Source organism: Thermobia domestica, chromosome 1 (assembly GCF_964235325.1).
Source record: "Thermobia domestica chromosome 1, izTheDome1.hap1.1, whole genome shotgun sequence".
Taxonomy (NCBI): Eukaryota; Metazoa; Arthropoda; class Insecta; order Zygentoma; family Lepismatidae; genus Thermobia; species Thermobia domestica.
The window spans coordinates 14,771,077-14,794,883 of NC_137454.1; the positions used below are offsets into that span (position 1 = coordinate 14,771,077).

At 37.4% G+C, this 23,807-nt stretch overlaps 1 protein-coding gene across 2 annotated transcripts in view; it reads left to right on the forward strand.

The window, feature by feature from the left end:
* The first annotated feature begins 1,753 nt into the window (after positions 1-1,753).
* LOC145683424 (deoxyribonuclease TATDN1) overlaps positions 1,754-23,807 on the forward strand; it is a 28,254-nt gene continuing 6,200 nt past the window's right edge. Inside the window, exons 1-6 of one of the 2 annotated variants that reach the window (XM_081754765.1) lie at positions 1,759-1,867; positions 2,618-2,775; positions 8,300-8,344; positions 14,835-15,014; positions 18,513-18,702; positions 21,270-21,473. In XM_081754765.1, coding sequence (XP_081610891.1) covers positions 8,320-8,344; positions 14,835-15,014; positions 18,513-18,702; positions 21,270-21,473 — 599 coding nt within the window. In that variant the 5' untranslated portion in view covers positions 1,759-1,867; positions 2,618-2,775; positions 8,300-8,319. Of the gene's footprint in view, positions 1,868-2,617; positions 2,776-8,299; positions 8,345-14,834; positions 15,015-18,512; positions 18,703-21,269; positions 21,474-23,807 lie in introns of both variants that reach the window. The other variant, XM_081754760.1, reaches the window with a different exon arrangement.

The following is a 23,807-nucleotide window of genomic DNA, read 5'->3' on the forward strand; positions in this document are numbered from 1 at the left end:
TTTGTGCTTCTATCGTGAAGTCCGGGATTCAACCCCGCATTCGACCATTTTGACAAAAGTTTTCTTAATCCCATCTGTGAATGTAGAGATAGTGCGTGTACTGTGTGTCCTGGGCGACTTCCTTTCTAATCGTTTTTAAATCTTTGTTATTACTAATTACCAGCAGTGATGGATTTGCAAAGAGGGTTAGGGGTGGGGGTGTCTTTCGGACTGAAGACTCTACTCTGAAATTACGGAATTTCAAAAACAAACTAAATATTAGTTTTGCCTTTACTCAAACTTCAAGCTGTCTTCAAATAATAATAATAAAAAAAAAACAACGAATTTTTAGAAAAACTAAGCATTAATAAAAAAAAAGCCCCTTCCAAAATACTTTTCTAAATCCGCCATATAAAATGGTCTTCAAGGTTGTATCTGAAAGATTATAGCGGAATATACAAACGAAACGAAATATTATTATGACTGTACTCATAAACTTAAGCTCCTCTTATAAAAGTTGGGAATTTTTAGAAAAAACAAACATTATTCAGAAAAAACCCTCCCAAATATTTTTCTAAATCCGATACTGATTATTTCTATCAAATGGTATTCAAGGTAGTGTCAGGAAGATTATTGTTAAATCATTGCACAGCTAGAGTATAACGGAAATGTGGAAGTATGCTCTGATGGATATACTGAAAAACATAAATTTAATTATGTGCTAGAAGCTAGGGTTCTAAGCTCCAAGATATGAAACACGGATGACTCAAAAGAAATTATCTAGAGAAGAAAAAGATGTCGATAATTCAGAAGTTAAAATAAAGTCAAATAGCTTCTAAAATTGCCTTTAAATACTACGTACTTTATGCTTACTTTAATTCATAAACCATGTGCTTCATCCATCATATTGGTGAATTCCAGAGCGAAATATGGCATTCACGTCATGAAATCTTATTTAACTTTAGAGTATACTATAATAAAGCTATTTAAACAGAAAAATCATGAAAATGAAAAAAGCCAAAATTTCCAAAATTCTCTTTTTTTTCCAAAAAAGGCAGCTTTTTATGTGCAAAAAACCATCGATTCAAAAAAAGCCGGCTTTTGTGCATCTCTACTTTTTTTGCCTTAGCTCCTAGCAATAAAATTTAATTTTTTATCAATGTGATTTCCCTAAAGACCGCTAATTCTTTCTAGCAAGTCTTTCCAAAGTGGATGTCAAGAGTTTGCAACTCGTAAATACACCCTCAAGAAGAAGAAGAAGACGACAAGGTTTAATGTGATCTGTGATCATGTGTTCCACGTCCATGCCAGTGTTCGTAGTTTGAGGGAAATTTCCCTAATTTCGGGAAATTACATAGGTAAATTTAGCAGAAAAGGGGAAAAGGGAATTAGACGGTAAAGCGTGAAAATGTAGGGAAATCTCGCGCTGATTGATTGACAAATATAAATGCTTAAAATCATTCTTTGTTCGGAAATAAACCAGTACAATAACAACAGCATACATTGTAGCAACAGTTTGCGTGTATGTGTGTCTGTTCAAAATAGCATAATTTGCTCCCATTGTTGGCTGGGTGTATTTGCGTATACATATTTTTTTTTGTTAAAAAGTGAAAAAAAATTAGAAGTAAAAAGTAAATAAATAAAAAATGTAAATGTCACTTCCTCTAATATAGCTAAATTAATCTTATTACATAATTTCTGTCATAAAAATTGCATAGTGAACAAATTATTGAAAATTTGATAAGTGAAGGGAAAATTTTGTATCAGTAGAGGGAAATTTTCTGAAGAAAACCTTCGCATTCTGCTCCGTGCTTAATGATCTCGTTTGAAGTACATAACGTAGCTATCTAAGTGTATAAATATTGCAGGGACATTTAAATAATAGAAGGTAAATTATTTTTACTCGTACATGTTTCTTTCGAAGCACCACTAGAAAGAATTCTTGAAAAATTAAAGTTCTATTACTAATTTTCTTCTTATTCGCTAAAAGGTTTCCACTGGCCATGAAAATATCCCACTTGGCATAGATAAAATTCTAGGGGACACCAGAAATAATTGTTGAAAAATTACATTTCTTTTACGATAAGCATATAAGTATTCCGAATGAGTCGAGTAAAACCTACGGTACAGTGCAAAAAAGACATTTGTGCGAGGTGGGCACGAGAAACCATGAATGCTACCTAAGCCGCGCTATAGAACGGCGATGCGTCTAAACGGGAGCAAGCGCGCAAAAGTTAGTGGAAAGAATTGGGTTTTGGTAATGGTACACGTTGCAATAGCATTTGTCATGGCGGTCCATGTTCCGTTAAGGGGGTCCAGAACTACACTGGACCCCCTTACACTAAGCTAAGCTAACCTAACCTGACCTAACTTAACCTAACCTAACCTAATATAACGTTATATTATGTAATCAAACGAAAATCAATAGAAAGAAGTGTCAAAGGCACTGGACCCCCTTTACGGAACATTTACCGTCATGGCTTTATACTAGTAACGTACACTTTTTGTAAGCTGCAGAAATGTGCTGCCGGTGAAAATAGCATTTAATAGAGGCATCTTTCACATGAACTCACGTATTTTATCCTTCGTAAACCTAAAATACAAATGTATTACTTTGTATTTAATTTTGTCATTGCAGAAATTTCTTCGGGATGACATTAGTATTTCCCTCGACTCCTTTCATGGTTCAAGAACCGAGTACCTTGGTTTTGTCCAAATTGTGATAAAGGTAGAAGTACAAGGGTCTTGGCGGCTTCTAACTACCTTCGCTAGCTGTCCCTAGCTCAGCTATATTTTGTAAGTAACACACTGTAAATCTTATATGTGCAAGATTCGGGGAGATACTAAATATCAGCCTTTCTTCCTTATAAGCATGTCTTTTCATGCAAAGTATGGAATTTTACCTCTAAAGTTTGTAAAATGTGGTACGCCAAAGCTACCCCTGCATTTTTTTTATACTTAGAAGGTAAAGAAAACGATGCTGCACATGTCTAGACATTTTGCAAAATTTATCGGTAAAATGCAATATTCTGTTTGGAAAGGAGATAGTTTTGGAACTGGGAAGACAAAATCTAGTAAAGAAACATGTTTACAAAAGAAATGGGTTTATCTTACGTAAGGGTAATTACTAAGTACTAACATAACATAACCTAATTTAGCCTAAACCATCAAAAACAAATTATAGAAGGGAAGTACGAATTTAAGGCAAATTAGTCTTGCCCGTCAAATCCAAAAATCCTAACATAAATTGACCTAATCTAACCCATCAAAAATGCAGAAAAATGTAGCAAGAAAGGAGGAAACTTAAGCAAAATACTTTGGCCCTCCAAATCCAAAACTATGCCCATGGAAAGATATTTGGTTAATGTTTACCAGAAGAGATTCAGCAATTGTTTCCAAAAGATGTTACAATTTCTGTTCACATTAGGTTAGTTTAGGTGACTAGATTAGGTAAGTTTATGATAGATTATGTTAGTGTAAAGGCCCAGCATAATTTTCCAAAACGAAATAGAATTTCACTTATTTCGATTAAGATTAGTTCAGGGTTAAATTCCAAAGTTGGGCCTCCGTTTCCAGCAAAATTTTTAAAATTTACAGGAAAGATATGGATACTTTGATCATTTGTGTGCTTGATAATATATAAGAGTCTCGAAAAATCTGTTTATTTCTTATATATAAGCGGTTATAAACATGGCACTATACGGTGAGCGGAGGGAACTACTTGGCGCAAGGTAACTGAACAGTTGCATTGTGGGAAAGAAACGAGCATTTATGTTATCAACATGGCGAATGTACAAGGGGAATTAACTAACAGTTTTAACATTTGTGAAGCAATACGTTGATAACGAGCAAAATCTTTTAAAAGTTTGTAAAGAGCACGGATTAATGAACCTAATAACAAATTGTTGAAAGTGTGAAAAGGAGATAACAGCGAAAAAACGTGGCGAAAGCGGACGCCCAACTTCGGAATACATGCCTTAGTTCAGGTTAGGTTAAGTTAGATTTGGATACTTTATGTTAGTTCTAAGTACTTGTATCAGCCATTTCTCCTATACATTTTTGTGTTTTTTACGTTCTTCTGGACCCCTTCTGCTAAACATAACCCAAATATTTATAAGAATACGGTGCAGATTTTTTATTGCATATATCTCTGAGACGCATATCTACTACTTTTTCAATAGATCGCCTCTGTTTTTTTAACAATGATTTTTGGAGTGTGGACGTGCGTTCCTCTATACAGATTCACTTTAGGAGAGCTTCACTGTACGTACACGATAAGAACTATTGTGGAGAAGACACTAACCAACTTATGCTAGATGGACACTAAAACCACGAATCCTAACAAAGTTTGGGCAGGAGCGCAGCAGCGCTGGGAAGGGGGGCACTAGCGCTACCGTGGGAGTGCATTTGTAAGGAGCAGGCGAGCCAGCGATGGTTAGTATACACATAAACGAGTATAGCGCAAAAAATTATATGGCATAAAAACACTTAGCTTACGTGTTAAATTATGTATTTTACGTTACTAAAACGTTATAGGTAATATCCCGATATATTTTCATTGCTTACATGTTGGTTCTTTAACTCTCTGATATTTGTATAATTTTGCACCATGAGTTAGCACACTGACTACAGATATTTCAATTCACTTCATTTTGTATAAGGTGTTTATTACCTACCTTATGGGCGAATCCATGCTTAACAAGGTACAATTTTATTAATGTATTTTTACATATATACGCGTCTCACTGGTAAGAACACAGCAGATTTATATTATTTAAAGACTTATCTTTTAAAATATAACATATTTGTTCTGAAAAATTTCACAAATATGTGGATCCGTACAGTAAATCTGAACCTTTTCAACAAGCGACAGAATTAAGTGCAAAGTAATACATTTGTATTTCAGGTTTACAAGAGTAGGGTTACTTGTGTAAAATCTTAAACTGCTTTACGACGGATAAAATAATGTGAGTGCATATGAAAAATAACTGCTAGATACTATTTTATCCCGCCTTATTTTCAAGAAATAATTATATTTCGCTTTTTCTGTTAATATTAGGTTAGGTAGCGTCCGTTAGAGTTAACTACTTGCATATTTGTATTCATATTCTCTTATGTACGCGTTCGGTAGGCCCATATAGTCTCTGGAGCGTTTTGCATTTCTCATTTCAACCGCTTGTAGCAAGATTCTATTTTCAAATGATACAAATCAATTACGATTCCATTACTTCAACTTATTTCTCCTGTAGATCTTTTATTTTTTTACGTACTTTTGGATCCCTTCAACTGAACATGGCCCCTATTCTCCAACAGCGGTGTATTTCTGCACAGTATACAGAGGCTGCATCGTATGTATACAAGTGGAGCGTTACTAATGTAAAAGCATGACAAGTGCTGTTGAAACTCGTGTCATTGCCAAAATCAGTTGTTTGCACTACCCTTACTTATACACACGGTCATTCACGCACCTGCTCTCTTCGGACGCACACGTGCACTATGGCACGGGTCAACTAGTTTCGCCCTGCCCTGATTCGTTTGGATTACATTGGTGCTTTTTAGTGCCCAACTAACACATGTTGGTTTGAATTTTATCTATGCCAAAATGCCATGTCGCCGGCCGGAAATCTTTTGAAGAACAATAAGAGGAAAATCTTGTAATGTTTCGATAATTATTTCGGGTGGTGCGCCAAAACTTTTTTAGATTTCATTAACTGTTCCGGTTACATTTAAGAACACCATTAGAAACGATTGCAACATGTTTTACAGTTTATAGGGGTCATTCCATATAAGTTTTTGCACAATCCTACGAAAAAACATAACGAAAGGGTACAAAACATCATGCTCATTAACTTGTGTACATCATTGCAAATGTTCCGCGCTGGGCAACAGGGTAGTTTGATTTAAATCATTTGATTCTTTTAATAAAAATCACTGATTTAAATCGAATTCCGAAATAAATAAATTTAACGTCAAAATAAGTAAAATCTCGTTTCTGTTCTGTTATTTCGATTATGGAAGATAACTAACTAACTCTATGTCTTATGCAACCCGGAGGTTCAGTGCCGCGTTCACAAAAGCTCTCCACTGACTTCTATCATTAGCCAACTGGATGCAGTTTCTACTTTGTAATCCTATCTCTGCGAGATCCATCTTAATATTATCCTTCCATCTGCGCCTAGGTCTTCCTAATTGTCGTTTTCCGATGGGTCTTCCAGTCAAGACTTTGAAAGCGTTTCTACTTTCTTCCATCCTAGCTACATCACCTGCCCACCTAGACTTGATGACCCTAACAATATTTGGTAAACCGTATAAATATGTAGTTCCTCGTTATGAAGTTTCCGCCATCTCCCATTCCCGTTCCTCTTGGGTCCGAATATTCGTATCAGGATCTTGTTCTCAGATACTTTCAGTCTATGTTCTTCTTTCAGAGTAAGCGACCATGTTTCGCAACCATATAGAACAACAGGCATAATTATCGTTTTATATATTTTAAGCTTCAAATTCCTCGACAGAATTCGCGACGACAAGAGATTTTGAACTGAATAACATGAATTCCGCGCTTTTAGTCGACATTTAATTTCCTCGTGAATATGATTCTCGTCTGTTAATATTATCCTAGATATTTGAAAGTATCCACTTTATCAAAAGTATTATTTAATATTTTAACGCATCCATAATTTGCTGTAGGGGCTGCGGTGGCTCAGTGGTAGAGCGTTCACCTCTGGTGCTTGGGGTCCCGGTTTCGATCCCAGCCCCCACCAAGTGAAATTTGTGGTGGTCAAACACCGTGCGTGTGGGTTTCCTTGGGGTTCCCCTGTTTCCTCCCACTTTCTTCATTCCACCATTTCATTCATTACTCATCATCACCGTCTCCTTTAGCCTAACCGGCATAACTGTGGGACGTAAAACTCAAAAATTTCATTTTAATTTTATAATTTGCTGTATTACGATCCCGACACTTCCATGTATTTAGTTTTCTCTGTATTTACTTCTAAATGTGTCCTGCAAGCGTTTAATAAAATTTCTGCATTTCTTTCTATTGTTTTCCGGTCATCCCCTATTAAATTTACATCATCAGCATATGCCATAACCTGGTGAATACCGTTCAACTTTAGACCCTGGTTGCTATCTTTGATTGTCCTTATAGCGTATTCCAGGACAGAATTGAATAATAATGGCGACAACGCATCTTCTTGTTTCAGGCCATTTTGGACGTGAAAGCTCGTGGACAAAAATTTTCCTACCTGGACTCACTTTTGGGATTCATTTAAACATATCTTAATTAATCTAATTAGTTTTCTCGGTATTCCAAGTTCTGTAAGGACATTGTATAATGTTTCTTTCCTAACCGAGTCGTAAGCCTTTCTAAAATCAATAAATAGTTGATGTACCGGGGTATTGTATTTCAACTTCTTTTCGAGTATTTGGCGAATGGTAAGATTATGATTGATTATGGAAGATAATAATCATAATACAATGAGATTCAAATGTATGTACAACTACAGAAATCTGAAAATAGAACGAAAAAAAGAAAGTTCATGGATTTTGGCTACCGGTTTTCTTTTTTTATATATTGAAAAGTTGTGTGTATTTTCACATGTCATGGTTGTAGTAATTGGTAATTTTATCTCTATATGAAATACTTACTGTTATTAATACAAATAAAGTATGTGGTTTATTATTTTCAGCGAAGTTTTAATTCTTTCCAATTAAAAATATACGTTTACAATATTTTATTCAATAAAAATGTTCTGTATTAATTACGTGTAGAGTACATGGAACACATTTGCAGCAATAACAATGTACTGATTTTCCTGTACTGTTCGTTCAGTGCGCATTTTTAGCCAATATTTCAATTTAACTAGTGGTCAGTCTCTTTCAGGACAAAGGCGTTACATGATTTTCCTATGCAGATCTTCAAATAGTTCTGACAACAGTGGTACGTAGTAAAAGAAATTTTATTACTGTGCGTCCTTCTAAACTGGTAAGATACATACTTTGTATAAAGACGCATATTAGTAGTTGTAAGAATTATGTAAAGATCTGCATAGGAAAATAATTTAACTCCTTTACCCTGAGAGAGAGAGAGATTGACCACTAGTTCAATTGAAATATTGGCTGAAAAAATACGTATTGAAGAAACATTACAGGCGGGTCAGTGTATTATTCCGTATTAAGTTAAATTTCACTTAGTATTTTAGAAAACAAAAATAAATTAATGTATTTTTTTTTTTTTTAATGTATAGAAACCGTTATTCCAAACAACATAAAATCAACATGTCCATATTGTAAACTTATAAATTTATTTCTATACTTGCAGATTAAGTTTAATTTCTAAAAATGGCTCTAAGAAGAAAGTTTATTGGTGAGTATTAATTTACATTTCTTTGCTGTCAACTTTCCTTAGAGCTGTATTGATGTATAATAATACTATCTGATATGCAAAGAGTGAAGAATTGCACGACTGGGCCGTGATTCAAACCAGGGTATGCGGCATAACGTGCCGATGCGTTAATTACTGTGCTGTCCAGTCTGCTCCCTGAATAACCATATATTCTTCCACTGATACATTAAGTTCGCACTTATAGAGAAATTGATATGGTACGAAATCTGTTATTTTTGTCGGTTTATCAAGCATAATGATGATATTTATTATTTCCTTTCTTTCCTGAGATGCGTACAGATTAAAAAAAAAAAAAAATCACATTTACCAGGAGTGATCAGAAAGTAAGGTTACAAAGCCTGCAGTGAAACGTGTATATATTATTTCATACAACCAATACAGCCAACAGATAGTACATACGAGGAGTGATCAGAAAGTGAGGTTACAAAGCCTGCAGTGAAAAGTGTATGTATTATTTCATACAACCAATACAGCCAACAGATAGTACATACGAGGAGTGATCAGAAAGTAAGGTTACAAAGCCTGCAGTGAAACGTGTATATATTATTTCATACAACCAATACAGCCAACAGATAGTACATACGAGGAGTGATCAGAAAGTGAGGTTACAAAGCCTGCAGTGAAAAGTGTATGTATTATTTCATACAACCAATACAGCCAACAGATAGTACATACGAGGAGTGATCAGAAAGTAAGGTTACAAAGCCTGCAGTGAAACGTGTATATATTATTTCATACAACCAATACAGCCAACAGATAGTACATACGAGGAGTGATCAGAAAGTAAGGTTACAAAGCCTGCAGTGAAACGTGTATATATTATTTCATACAACCAATACAGCCAACAGATAGTACATACGAGGAGTGATCAGAAGGTAAGGTTACAAAGCCTGCAGTGAAACGTGTATATATTATTTCATACAACCAATACAGCCAACAGATAGTACATACGAGGAGTGATCAGAAAGTAAGGTTACAAAGCCTGCAGTGAAACGTGTATGTATTATTTCATACAACCAATACAGCCAACAGATAGTACATGCATTAGCTTATTTTCGGCATAGTCTCCATTTCAGTTGAGGCACTTGTCGCATCTTGGGATGAACTTGAAGATTCTCTCGTGGTAAAAATCATGTCCTTGCGTGTTCAACCACTCTGTCACAAAGTGTTTCACTTCCTCGTCTAAAGCGAAGCGACGGCCTTCGAGGTGTTCCTTCAAGTGCGGGAACAGGTAAAAACCACTTCGATCAAGGTCCGGACTGTAAGGAAGTTGGTTGATGTCCTCCACGTGAACAGTTCAAATCTGTTGATGCCGTGCTGGGTCGGCCACTGCGCTTTTCGTCGGTGACGTTTTCTCTACCAGTTGCAAATTTTCGACGCCATTTTGCGACATGCTGACGAGACATTACACTCTCTCGGTAGACCTCTACTAGCTGCCGGTGAATTTCAGCCGCGGTTACATGTTTCGCCTCCAGAAATCGAAAAACTGAGCGGACTTCTTCGCGAGACCACTTTCTCGAACGAGTCGCCATTTGTGTTTAACTACAACTAGCGCTGTAGGTGGTGGGTGGCTGAAACTCTGCATAGTTGCCAACTCCATGTATTAAAATTACTTCCCACTCCTCATTCCTCTATAACACGAAACTCCAGAGATAATGGCCTTGAAACCTTAGTTTCTGATCCTCCCTTGTATTAGGCATAGTCTGTGGTTCCATCTCAGGCTTAGGTAACATCATGGCCATAGATTCTTAATTTGTTCATATACTAGCTTTTTTATTATGCGCTCCTTTAGTATACAGAGCTCACTTGAATTAGAATTCGTTTATATGCTGCTTTGGACACAATTAGAGCTGATTTTTTTTTTTCTTAGTACGATTGTTGTAATTGTCTTCCTCATCGATATACTAAAAGTACTCACTGATCCAACTTGTGCTAAGGCCACCATCTTGAAAAATGGCGGACAAAGATACACTTTCATTCTTTTTTTTTTTTTTTGGATTGATCATCACTATCAAAATCCTTACCGGACAGGAATGGTTTGAGGTGAAAGAGGACATGACAATCGCTCGGAGCAAGATTCGGGATGTACGGTGAGTGGTCAAACACGTGCCAGTGAAACCACTTCAGAACATTGATTATAACCTGCCGTATAACCCAAATCTTGCTCCAAGCTAGTTTTGTGTCTTACACCTTAAGACATTTCTCCAGGGCATGCATTTTGACAGTGATGAACAATTGCAGACGGTTGTCTACATTGGTTTCACTCCCAGGCGCTTGACGTTTACGATGTCGGAATACAAAAGTTCATCCCATGGCATGACAAGGATCTGAATTTCGATGGTAAATATCGTGAAAAGTAATGTCACCTGCCCTGTGCACTATAACGCTCTGAAACCATCGCTACATATGGTGGTAGCCCTCTACTCGGCTCAAAACAAAAGAAGCGAATAATAAGGGACACCTATTTAGGCATTTTCTTTGAAGCCCCTTATAAACACTCCATGTGCATGGAGAACACGGACCGGCCATAAGTGTAAGGCTGACACTTAAGAAGGTCCAGGGCTGGCCCTATGCAATTTTCTCCCTGCAATGGCATTATTTACCGCCCCCAGAAAGAACAAGTCGTAAAAACCACTATCTTAAGTGCGCTACCTCATCATGAACAACGAAGGGGAGGGAAAGTGCACTTGCACTCAAAAAAGGCGTACGTACTACGAATACAGCCTCATTGTGTCTGTCTTTAAATAATAATCTGTTACGTTAGTGAAAGATAAAGCAAACACACCTGCAAAAGAAAAACTGTTATCCTTTATATAGAATTCAGTATCGAGCTTCAATCTCAATATATCAGTTCGCAATTCCAGTGCAACTAGCTCTTTTATCCTTATTTCTTGGTTTTCCTTCTACATCGGTTTGTGCCAAAGACAAAGGTAGTCTTCATATCAAAACTGTAATAACTAACAAAATGGAATAGGTGTTTACTTCTGTTCGAGGATTGAGTTCATGTATTTGACAAGCAAGCAAGCAATTTATGCTGGGATTTGCTATTTGCTTAAGCAGTGTCCATGTGACCTTAAACTAATGCGACCTAAACATGATTTATGAAAGTAATATTCAAATAGAAGGCCGATTTAGTAAATTTAACTATCATCATTATCATGAAGCCTGTTTTCAACAAGAAAATTTACTTTAAATAATATAGTTATGACAGATTTTGCTAAATGCATATGTTGCACATGCTAGAGCCAGCCAGAACAGGTCACCTCCCAATGGTTCGTTATGAAGAGCGTAATAGACACTCCTAGTCCTATCACCTGTGGTGTATCTGTTGCAATACATGTTTTAAGGTCACTGTGTCTTCTTTGAGTATGCCGCCCTAGGAAAACTTACTTTTTGGATGCGCATCATGTTATAATTTTGGAAGTAATTAAAAAGAGGAAAATAAACTTATTGAGCATTGTTAAAAATATGTATTTTCAGGGGCGTAATACAAGTTATAGTGGAAGGAAAAAGAAGAAAGGGAGTATTTCAATTATCGATATTATTAAAACGAATAACAGTTGCGTCAAGACGAAAAGAATAATCGAGGACCGCAGTGCATAGAAACTTACCAATATGCAGGGTTTGAAAAAACCCGGGTATTTTTGAAAAAACCCAACCCACCTGGGCCCATGTGGGTTTTTTCGGGTTTTATTGGGTTTTTCGGGTTTAATTGGGTTTTTTCGAAATATTTCAATCTCTTTGGGGTAAAAATGTTAAAATATGATTTACATTTCATGTGTGTCATTGTCAGAACTTGCAACAACTTTCTATTCACTGCTGTTTTCAAAGAATTGCCGCCATTTTGAAATTTTATATTGGATCTCCGAAAAAATCTATACAGCAAATTTAGAATGTCTTGTGCTTCTACCCTCAAAATATCAACTTAAAAAGTCCGAAAATTGCACCTTGTAGCATGGATACCCGCTATTTTAAAAAATAGCTGCCATTTTGAAACTTTAGGCCGCCAAAATATGTACAGCTAATTTAGTCTCTCGTGCTTCTACTTTGAAAATTTCAACTTGAAAGACCTAAAGGTGCGCTTTGTAGCGTGGATATCAGCAGCGGCGGAAATTTGTCTTCAACATTGGGGGAGACGGGTAAGACGGTATATATACATGGTGGTAGGTAACTCCACCGACAAACTTTGGGAGGTGATTCCTTATATGAAACGAAAGATAAAAGTTCTGATAAACATAGGTCGAGAAACGTCTCCTTTCAAAGTTATGAACCGCCGAAAATTCGAAAAATCATGTTTCGAAAGCTCTGCCTTAGAAACTATAGGACCTATCCCAAGCGGTTTAAGGAATTAGACAGGAACTAGTATGCGATCTATCTAAATATCCATGTTTTAACATCCTCCGTTATCGGCGAAACGAACGCGCCATTAGTACTTAAAGGATTATCCCTATACCTCAACTTCCTTTTTACAGTTCGTTTTGCCGATAACGGACCACGGTAGAACATGGATATTTAGATAGAGCGCATACTAGTTCCCTTGTAATTCCTTAAACCGCTTGGGATAGGTCGTGAAGTTTCTAACACAGAGCGTTTCGAAACGTGAATTTTCGAATTTTCGGCGACTCATAACTCTGAAAGGAGACGTTTTTCATCCCATGTTTATTACAACTTTTTTCTTTCATTTCATATAAGGAATCGCCTCCCGAAGTTTGTCGGTGGAGTTACCTACCACCCTGTATATATATATATGCGATGTACAAAATATTTACGAAGGCGAAAAACAATACTGAGGAGAATTACCCATGTCGGTCCCGGCGTCCTCCACAGGGGACATAAAATATGACGATATTATTATTGCTTTACAACTTTAAAATCAGACTGGCAACATTGAAAACTGTTTGGATGATCCAAATATGATCATTCCCTGTAAACAGTTTTCAATGTTGCCAGTCTGATTTTAAAGTTGTAAAGCAATAATAATATCGTCATATTTTGTCCCCTTTGTGGGACTCCGGGACAACATGGGTAGGGGATCAGAGTTGTCTTCAACACTGGGAGACGGTCAGATTTGAGGCTTATTCTGGGAGGTATCAATTTCATCTCACTTTCCTTTGTGACAGTTGAACACAAATCATCACATTTCTTCCTAAAAGACACATTTCCAATCGGATTATTGAGGGGGACAGTTCCAAGATTGTAGGGGATATGTTCCCATCATCCCCCCGGGATTTTCGCCAGTGGACATCAGCTATTTTTAAAAAAAAGCGCGCCATTTTGTAATTTTACGTTAGTATGCTGCCAAAATCTAAACAGAAAATTTAGAGTGTCTCTGGTTTGTATCCTGAAAATTTAAAAGACCGAAAGTTGAACATTGTGTGGTAAAGGCAGACAAACTAACAAATGTAGATCGAGTCATCCTAGGAGCTTCAGTGACGTTCGCCAAATATGAATACCAAATAGCTATATTAATTTAAAACAGACATGATTCATCAAAATGTCTTAAATATTCTATTTTTCTGTCTATTTTGTTTATTTTTCAACATAAAATAAATGGTCATATTGTTGAAGTTCACTTTCGATCCTTTGTGGGTTCAATTGCGGGAATTTCCCGAACACTTCTTTCACGACGGGTTTTCCCTGAAAATGCAGCTTGCTTCACTGTACATCGAAACTTCCATTAATACTGAAGTTTGAATGCAGCACTTGAAATAGTAAGCGTTACGTAGTCTCCGGAGCTCCGAGCATTAAGCTTCTTAATTTTGACAAGAATTTTTACGTTACTGCTAGTGTTGATTCTACAGAATGCTTATTTGAAGGCTAGCAACAAATGACTGAACTTAAATGTTGTTGGAAAACCAAATTTTACTGAATACTTTTGTTACCATCAAAGGTAAGAAATAATACTAATAGTTTTACTAATGTATTTACATATTTACTGTTAGTACCGGCACCTATGACCTTAAACCCGTCAACGTATGAGCTATAACGTCCCTCGGCGGCGCCGAATCAGGAAACACACTATTCACGGAAAGTATTTTCTAAAATATACAATCGCTTACTTTACTTCAAATAGGCTATAAGCATAATCGGCACATTAATTTGTTCTACAATTATCTCAAGCTAAGGTGAGGTTTTTTATTTATTTATTTATTTAGTTATTCATTCAGTGCATTTAGAGCTTTATAAAGTTCTTATGTTGAATATTGTTGTCTATCTGAACATGAAAGCGTATAATTCGCCCAAAGAAAGTTTAAAATCTGATAAAAATAACTTTCAATGTGATCACCTTAGTTATACCAATAATACACTAACAAAAAAGTCAAAAACCCAGGTGGGTTTTAAGATGGGTTTTTTCAGGTGGGTCCAACCCTGCCAATATGTGGGGAAAATGTATTATTTAATAGATTCTTCAATTTTGTTGTTTAGAGCTTCTATTTTTTGTTTTTTTCAGATATCGGTGCGAATTTAACTGACTCCATGTTTCGAGGTCTTTATCATGGATCGAAAAAGCATGAAGAAGATTTGCAGTCTGTTCTTGAAAGATCGTGGAAGAACGGACTTGAAAAGATCATCATCACAGGAGGAAATTTAGATGAGAGCAAAACAGCTTTGGATATGGCTCACAATGATGGTTTGTAATCTCTTTAGTGGTTTGGGCGCTTTATTTTGCTTTAATATTGTATACGCTCGCATAAGGTCCACACTTTTCCCCCCTAAAGTTGCGATGGCAAAATACTATTGAGGACTTTACGCATATCGTTTAAAAAACGCATATTTTTCCGTAATTGAGTTTCGCTATAAATTGCATTTTCAACCTGCCATTTAATATCGGTAATACGTCGAAATCAGGAAAGAGGGAGCAGGAAAAACATGTTTCGACTACCTTCTGTTCTTAACTCCTGTCTGCTAAGGGGATTGATAACATCGAAGTTGTGACAGAAGAAACCTGCAGCGGAACGTAGGAGAACTATCTCCTTTCCATTGAGTTCCAAGCGCCAACTGCAGACAAATCAATTTTTTTTTTTTAAACACAGATAAAGTCATCGTTCATGATGACTAAAGAGGAATAAAACTAGTGTTACATAACAAGAATATAGGGGGCCGCGGTAGCTCAGTAGTAGAGCGTTCACCTCTGGTGCGTGGGGTCCCTGGTTCGATCCTCGCTCATGCCAAGGGAACCTTGTGGTGGGCAAACTCCGCGTGCGTGGTTTTTCTCCAAGTTATCCCGTTTCCTCCCACTTTCTTCATTCCACCATTTCATTAATTTCTCATCATGACGTCTTTAACCTATCCGACATAATCGTGTTTACGTAAAAGTTAAATATTTCATTTCATAACAAGAATATAAGTACAAATACCGTAACTTATATTTTCAAGTAGAGGAAATTGTAATTTTTAGGGTGCGGACATTATGCAAGCGTATACGGTAGTTTTGCGAAACTGATAATCTTAAAATGAATTGTGATTAATGGTAGAGTCATAAAGAGAAAAATTCCTGTGCCATACATAATTCTAATAGTTATCTTTCCAAAGAATGGACAGAATTGAGTTATATTGGCCACACCATACTAGGAATTATGTTGCTAGGTTGAGAGAGCAATACTTAAATGGATCCGTTCGCTCTGTAGTTATGGAAAGAACACATGTGGAGGTTTTTATGCTTATGCGTTTAGTTCACACGTATGTGTTTAAGTTTTCACAACAGCAAAATTAAACTACCGCAAATTTTAGATTTTTTCCCCTGAAATATCTTTAAAACAATTAAAAATAATCGAAAATCAAACACATAGTGCATTAGACAGTACGATTTTGCATGTGATACCTTTATCACAACTCACCTATTTGTTTTTGGTGTGTCAATATTTACAGAACCCACAAAAAATTCTAAATCTATCGACAGTTGCAAATCAAAAGCAGATAGATGAGTTGTGATAACAGTATCACATGCAAAATAATATTGTGTAGTGCATTATGTCTTTGTTTCCGATTTTTTTAAATTTTGGTTTGAAGATATTACAGAAAACTCTAAATTAGCCGTAGTTTAATTTCGCTGTGGTGAAGACCCTTAATGAGTAAGAATTTGTGATCTTAGATACTAACAAGAGCTTTGGGTAGATTATAGTTTTTTATAACCATATGTAACCTGAAAGAAGCATCTGGCTTTGTTGTTTGAACATTCACCATGAACTTTAACCTTCATGAACCGAGTTCAAGCCTTGGTTAATAGTAGGCCTCAACCTTTATAACCTCATTATTACATAAGTATGCAATACAAAAACTCAGCTAGGTCAGCACAGTCGAAGTTCACTAGTTATGTGGGTGTCAGCACTACTTATCTGGCAATGATCCAATAAATTAGGCAATATGTTTCGTTAATCTAAGCCGCTTGAAGCGCTTCGTTCAGGAATACACACATTAGATTAGAAAAAAACATATTCGTGACACCAAATGCAATAATGTTGCAACATCGCCTCTTTGAAAACACCTAAAACACCACATTGATAAATGGAAGTCATCAAAAAATCTTCATTGTCCATAGAGACATATACGAGACAAAGGAATCAGAATTATATTCTGACGTAGCTACTCTAGACAAAGTTGAATTAACACAATTGGCACTTTCACCGTCGTCAACAGCTAGAAAGAAGAAAAACAATGACTTAAGATGGTGGGAGTTTTGTATGAAATATTTGATTGGTAACTGCAGTTAGCACATTGGAAGAAAGAAAGAACAACGTACTTCTGTGAACAGGTCTTGACTCGTGCACAGTGGTCGAAGTGAGGCGGTATGCGATGGTATGCCATAGCACCTCTATTTTTTCAGTGATGAAGGCATACCGTCTATGGTTTTTCAATGATTAGAATATACCGTAACTGGAAAGTAGATGCTAAATACCTTTAATAAATCCATTTTTATATCAGTAATTGAAGAATAGTTTTGTACATAAAAAGATTTTATTTCTTATGTAGAAATAATTTCTAAGCTGACATCTTTTTCAACATCTGACATGTTTTTAAAATGAGCTGTCTTCAACTATTTTGTATTTTGATGTGCCATATTGAATTGTTTCTTTCGTATGGATGTGTGTATCTTCTTGTCTTAATTTATGTAAATGTTTTGAGTATGAGCGGATTTATTGGTTGTCTGCTGTGGGGGCGATTTTTCACGGGGTTTGGAATACCCCTCAGTCGAGTGGAAGTCCGGGAGCCTTCCCGTGGGAAGTTGTTAATATGGAAACTCGGTTTTTGAGCATTTTAGTGTATAATTCTCTATAATACACCATAAGGGGATATTTTTAATTTTTTATTTCAGAAAATTGTTGGCGAGGGATCAAAGTCGCTCCATGCCCCCTTTCCCTCCCCCTTGTAACTAAAGAGAAGTTCTCCAGTGCTTTTCGGTCATTATGAAAATAGAAATGCAATCTTTTAGGCAACATACCCTCACTGTATTTCAACATTCAGATAGCCAGTATGTCGAGTTAAAATCGTAGTAAAACATATTGGTCCTGCTTTTTTGCCACTTCGAACACTGCTCGTACACAATTTAGTGCCATAATTTGTAACTGAAATAAAGTTGTTGTCATACGAATTAGGGATGTGAGAAGCACTTGACACAAAAATCTTGCCAACTGAGGAAAGTGACTAAGGGTCACTGAAATAACTTCTGACTCTCAATAAATAACACGTGGTATTAGGTATTCATCCTTTTGCTTAATTTAGCATCGTGCCATAAATACGAGCCCCGACTTAAGATACAATCTAATTCATTGGACCAGTTATAATTAATTAATATGGATATCAATTGTATGATCTTGTGCAATCTCCATCTAATTGTCAGCGGTCCCGGTGGAGACACTCGGTCGAAAAAGTGTAAGAGGTTTTTCAGACCAGCCGTCCTGAGTGACATTTTCCTCTTTCACGCCAGGCAAATACCGGGATGGTAGGTAACATACAGGTCCCAGGTCGAGTTCTTCCTCCCTTATCTTTTCTTGCTTCCCTTTCCTCGGATATTGTGATACCTTCATACGTGACAGGGTAACATGGCCATTGATGCCGAAAGCCCAGAAATGTAATTCCAAATCGTAATGTATCTAATTGTAATGTGTGTGTGTTCTTAAATTCTTTGCAGAGCGACTGTATAGTACAGTTGGTTGCCATCCAACGCGTTGTCAAGAGTTCGAGGCAAGCGGAAATGTTGAAGACTACTTGCAATCTTTGCTTGGAATCATCAACGAAGGAAAGGGAAAAGTGGTGGCTGTCGGTGAATGTGGGCTGGACTATGACAGGCTGGAATTTTGTCCCAAAGATGTTCAAAAGAGGTAGTGCACGGTTCTTTGCTCTTTCAATATGTGCATCCTATGTAAAACAGGTGTGATTTGCGAGAAAATCCTAGAAAACCTCGGGCACCTCAAAGATGGAATCGAAAGCTTACCAGTTACGAGGCGAGAAGATTAATATGAAGTAATCCTGGTATCAACTAGGGCCTAGAGCCGAATGGTATTCACCAGGTTATGGCGTATGCTGATGATGTAAATTTAATAGGGAATGATAGGAGAACAATGGAAAGAAATGCCGAGGGTTTATTAAAAGCTTGCAGGGACATAGGTTTAGTACTAAATGCAAAGAAAACTAAGTACATGGAAGTTCGTCGGGATCGTAATACTGCATATTATGGATGCACTAAAAAATCAAATAATACTTTTGATAAGGTGGATACTTCCAAATATCTAGGATCAACATTAACAGACCAAAATCATATTCACGAAGAAATTAAATGTCGACTGAAAGTAGGGAATTCGTGTTATTATTCAGTTCAAAATCTCTTGTCGTCGCGAATTTTGTCGAGGAATTTGAAGCTCAAAATATATAAAACGATAATCATGCTTATTGTGCTGTATGGTTGCGAAATATGGTCACTTACTCTGAGGGAAGAATGTAGAATGAAATAATTTGAAAACAAGATCTCCCGGGCCCAAGAGGAACGGATGGGGAATGGTGGAAACTTCATAACGGGGAACTGCATAATTTATACCGTTTCCAAACACTGTTAGAGTCATCAAGTCTAGGAGGCTCAGGTAGGCAGGTCATGTAGCGAGAAACGCTTCCAAATTTTTAACTGGAAATCCAATGGGAAAACGACCATTAAGAAGACGCAGTCTCAGATGGAAGGACAATATTAAGATGGATCGTGCAGAAATAGGAAGACAAAGTAGAAACTGGATCCAGATGGCTAAGGATAGAAGTTAATGGAGAGCTCTCGTGAACGCGAAAAATTGCACACACCGCTACACAGAACATTACAAGTTGCTCCGCGTAGCGTAGTCACTAACGCTCTCCTTCGGTGCGAACGGTCTCGGATTCAATTCCCGGTGAGAGCTCCTCCGTGGCTAAGCGGTTAGCGTATGCGCCTTTGGCGTGGGAGACCCGGGTTCGATTCCCGGCGGGAGCTCATGTGGTTCGAATTCCACGTTAATCAGTAGGTCCACGTCTCATATAGCCTCGCTGCTGAACGGGACGTAAAATTCAAAATCAATCAATGAATCAATTCCCGGTGAGGGCACTGGGTCGTAAAAGTGTAAAAAGATTTTTATAAGCCAACCATCTTGAATGAGTTTTCCTCATTCACTCCAGGCAGGTACCGGAGTGGTACCTAACTTATAGGCCCCAGGCCGCTTCCTTCTTTCCCTTTTCCCGGATAGTGTGTTCGCCGAGGAACGTCATCCCTCATACGTGATGGGCTAAATGGTCATAGATGCCAGGAGCCCAGAAATCTAAATCCTAAATCTATACAAAACACTACAAACTCAAGAACGAATTTCCCTCCAAAATAGTTTGTGTCGCGTGACATTGCTTCTGTTTGGAATTTATGGGTCCCTTAGCAGCACCAAGGCTGGATGAGACTTGACAAGTGTTTAGGGTTGGATCGAACTTGAACATACCTAAAGCATTCGGCCAGTGTCTGTGTCTTCCCAATAGTTACAGGAAGAACAGTATAATCAGTTTTTTAATGAAGAAATTAATACACTCTGTAATAAAAGTACATAAATAATTTCATGTATATTCTTCCGTTTACAATATGAAAATGAATGGGAGACACGGTGACTCACTGGTAGAGCACCTACGCCAGGGTGTGAGGTCCCTGGTTCGCTCCCCGGCTAAGTAAGTCTGTGGTGGACAACATCGTATTCGTGGGTTCTCTCTCCCGTTTCCTCCCGCATTCTTATTCAATTAATTCTTCCATCATTTTGTTGCCTTAATCATCATCTCACTTAACCTAAAGGGCGTAATTGTGGGACGTTAAACTAAAAGATTTCATTTCATTTTCATGAAAATAATTTGCGTAGCGTTTTCTGTAACGTAGAGAAGACTCAAACTGAGAATAATTTCTCGAATTGGCGCTATAGACAATTCAGCTCCGAGAAGAAGAGTGTCAAATGTCATTATCGTCAAGTTTCTGTTGAACCGCTGGAGATAAAGTTTGATTAATTGTGAAAATATAAAAGTGTTATTTAATTAGTTGAATTTAGTTTGACTATTAGGGAGGGTGCCGTAGGGGGCAGGTAAAGGAGGCTTTAACAGCAGTACAGCTTCGGAATGTTAAGCCAAAACTTTTCATACGGAGAATATATCTCATTCTCTTCCACGAATGTTAGAAATTTCTCCTCAGAATTACATGTTCGTTTTGAGTCGTTGGGCATTAAATGCACGAAATTTGATATACGAATACTATTTACAATCGTGGGAAATAGTTGCATGAATTTGATATGGATGCTGCTAAGTATTGACTGCCAGGTGGCACTTCCAAACATACAAACAGAATGAAATTTGTGAGAGACATAGTTGTTTAATTTAGTAGCAGTCGTCAAAATTTGATTTTTTTTTTCAGGTATTTTGAGAAGCAGTTGGATTTGGTAGAGAGTTCGCGACTTCCGTTATTCCTTCACTGTCGAAACTCAGCCCAGGATTTAGTGGAGATTCTGTCTCGGAACAGGGAAAGACTTAATGGCGGAGTGGTCCATTCATTCGATGGCACGGCTGAGGAAGCAAAAGCTATATTGGAGCTGGGCTTTTATATTGGCATCAATGGATGGTAATTATATTTAACAAATTTGGCTGGGATATATATATATACATAGGGCAGGGCATATATATATAGGGCAGGGCGCAAAATTTCCGGTCACATTGGCGACTAGAAATTTAGAGCTGGCGACCAGTGTTCAGTAGGAATGGTTTCTGCATAAACTCACAGGACTGCGCAGTTTCTGTTTCACACCAAAATAATTGTCACTGAGTGGGAGAAAGCACGGAAAGTTGAGTTTTCACAATGTTGTAATTCGCCCCTCCTTTCCCACCCTCAATCGAAAGATGAAATATATTTTGTAACGTGTATGGAATTGTTCAATTCAGAATTGGTTATCCTGTATCTAATTGGCTGTTTTTTAAACTTTATGCTCTGATGTAATCTCTTTCTTTGTCAAACCGAAGGCCACGGGGAGGGGCTCTCTCATAATTTGTACGTTAGAAATATTGGCGACCTTAATTTTTGAATTGGCGAGTGCGTCTGACTTTGAAATTTTTGCGCCCTGATATAGTGTGTATCAAAAGTTCAGACCCATAGGCCAATTCCAATATGAGTAAAGATACGAAAAGTTGCTAAAACAGGAAAGTTGTTGGAAGTAGGTAGTTTTCAATCTAAAATGTGGAAAATTTTCAATCGCATTACCCGTTTGCTCTCTTCCAAAAGCTTTTCTCTCCTTCCTTTTTTTCGTATCTATACTAATAACGGTGTTGCCCTATGGCCCGGACTTTTGATACACCTGATATATGTAATGTGTGGAATTCTGATAATTGCTACTCCATCTTGTGTTACCTGAGAATCAATACAAATTTTAAGAAATACTTCGAATGGTTCTCAAATGAAGTTCGTAATAATTCGAGCTTAATATTGTTTATGATGATTCTACTTACTGAACCGGTTAATGTGGAATTTAAAACTGCTCTTTAACTTTGTCCTCACCTTTTCAAGGTATTAAAGAAATCAAAGAATAATATTGAAATTTCTCTATTTATCTAGTAAGTATAAAATACAAAAAAATTGTGTGATGGTCGCTCTATCTTGTTAGAAGAAACGTTCAGATAGTGGATATTGAAACTAAAACACCTTGTAGAAAACTATAATTTGTACAGGGTGAGCATAAAGTCTTGGCCTGATTACAAAAATTTATTACAGAAGAACCGTTTGACATAATAATCTAAATACTGGTCAGTTACATAGGTTAGTATTACAAGTTTTTTTAAGACCACTTCAACGTGTGCCCCCTTGGTAGCTCGGAGAATGTCTAAGCGGTATTCCAGTTTCCGCCAGGTCTTTTGTAACATGTCTTCTGTCACAGCACCCACAACTGCTTGTATCCTAGCCTTCAGTTCCTCGACGTCAGCAACAGGTGTGGCATCGACTCTGTCCTTGATATAGCAACATAAACGCTTACCGAACACGATCAACAGTTGCCTCACACTAGGCCTGCCACTTCTCGGAAGATCTTCAACGTTGCCTGTTCTTTAAACCTTTCATACCATCGCTTTCTTGATTTCACATAATAAAGCGGCCACACGAAGTCACAAACTTACGCTGAACACTGATGGGCGATTTGCTTTTGTGATACCACAGCACGCATTCCGCTTTCTCCTGCTTCGATGCCATTTCGCCAACTAACCCGCGCACGCCAAGTAACGTACTGCGTCACTCTTGGGTAGCACTAGTGCCATCTATTGGTCTTAAAAAAAACTTGTAATACTAACCTATGTAACGGACTAGAATTTACATTATTCTGTCCAACGGTTATTCCGTAAAAAAATTTTATAATCAGGGCAGGATTTTTATGCTTACGGTGTATTTAATAAGGTGTTGGGGTACCTTTGGCAGCCAGTACAGCAACACAATTTGTGAAGGAATGGTCGAGGTCCTGCACTGCTTGCAGAGGAATTTTCAGCTATATCTCTTGAAGCGCAGTATCAAGTTCAGCACGTGCACGTGGTGAAGGGAAACGTTTCCTCACTCGATCTTCCAACAAACGTCATGCAAACTCAATAATGTTGAGATCCGGGGTTTGAGCGGGTCATGGCAGATGTTCACTTTCACTGTCATGCTCATCGAACCACTCTGTGACAAATTTAGTAGTGTGAATGGAGCAGTTATCCTCGAATACTGCACCACCATCCGGGAAAAGTGTTCGAACCATACGGTGTAAATGATCTTACAGTGCTTGGCAGTGACACGACCCTCTACAACAATTAGGGGACCCAAAGTCTGCCACAGTATTGCATCCCAAACCACCACGGATCCTCCCCTGCATGTGTACTGTGGGTACCAAGCAGTCTCGGTTGTATGTCTCAAGAGGGGCTTCCGGAGACGAACACTCTCCCT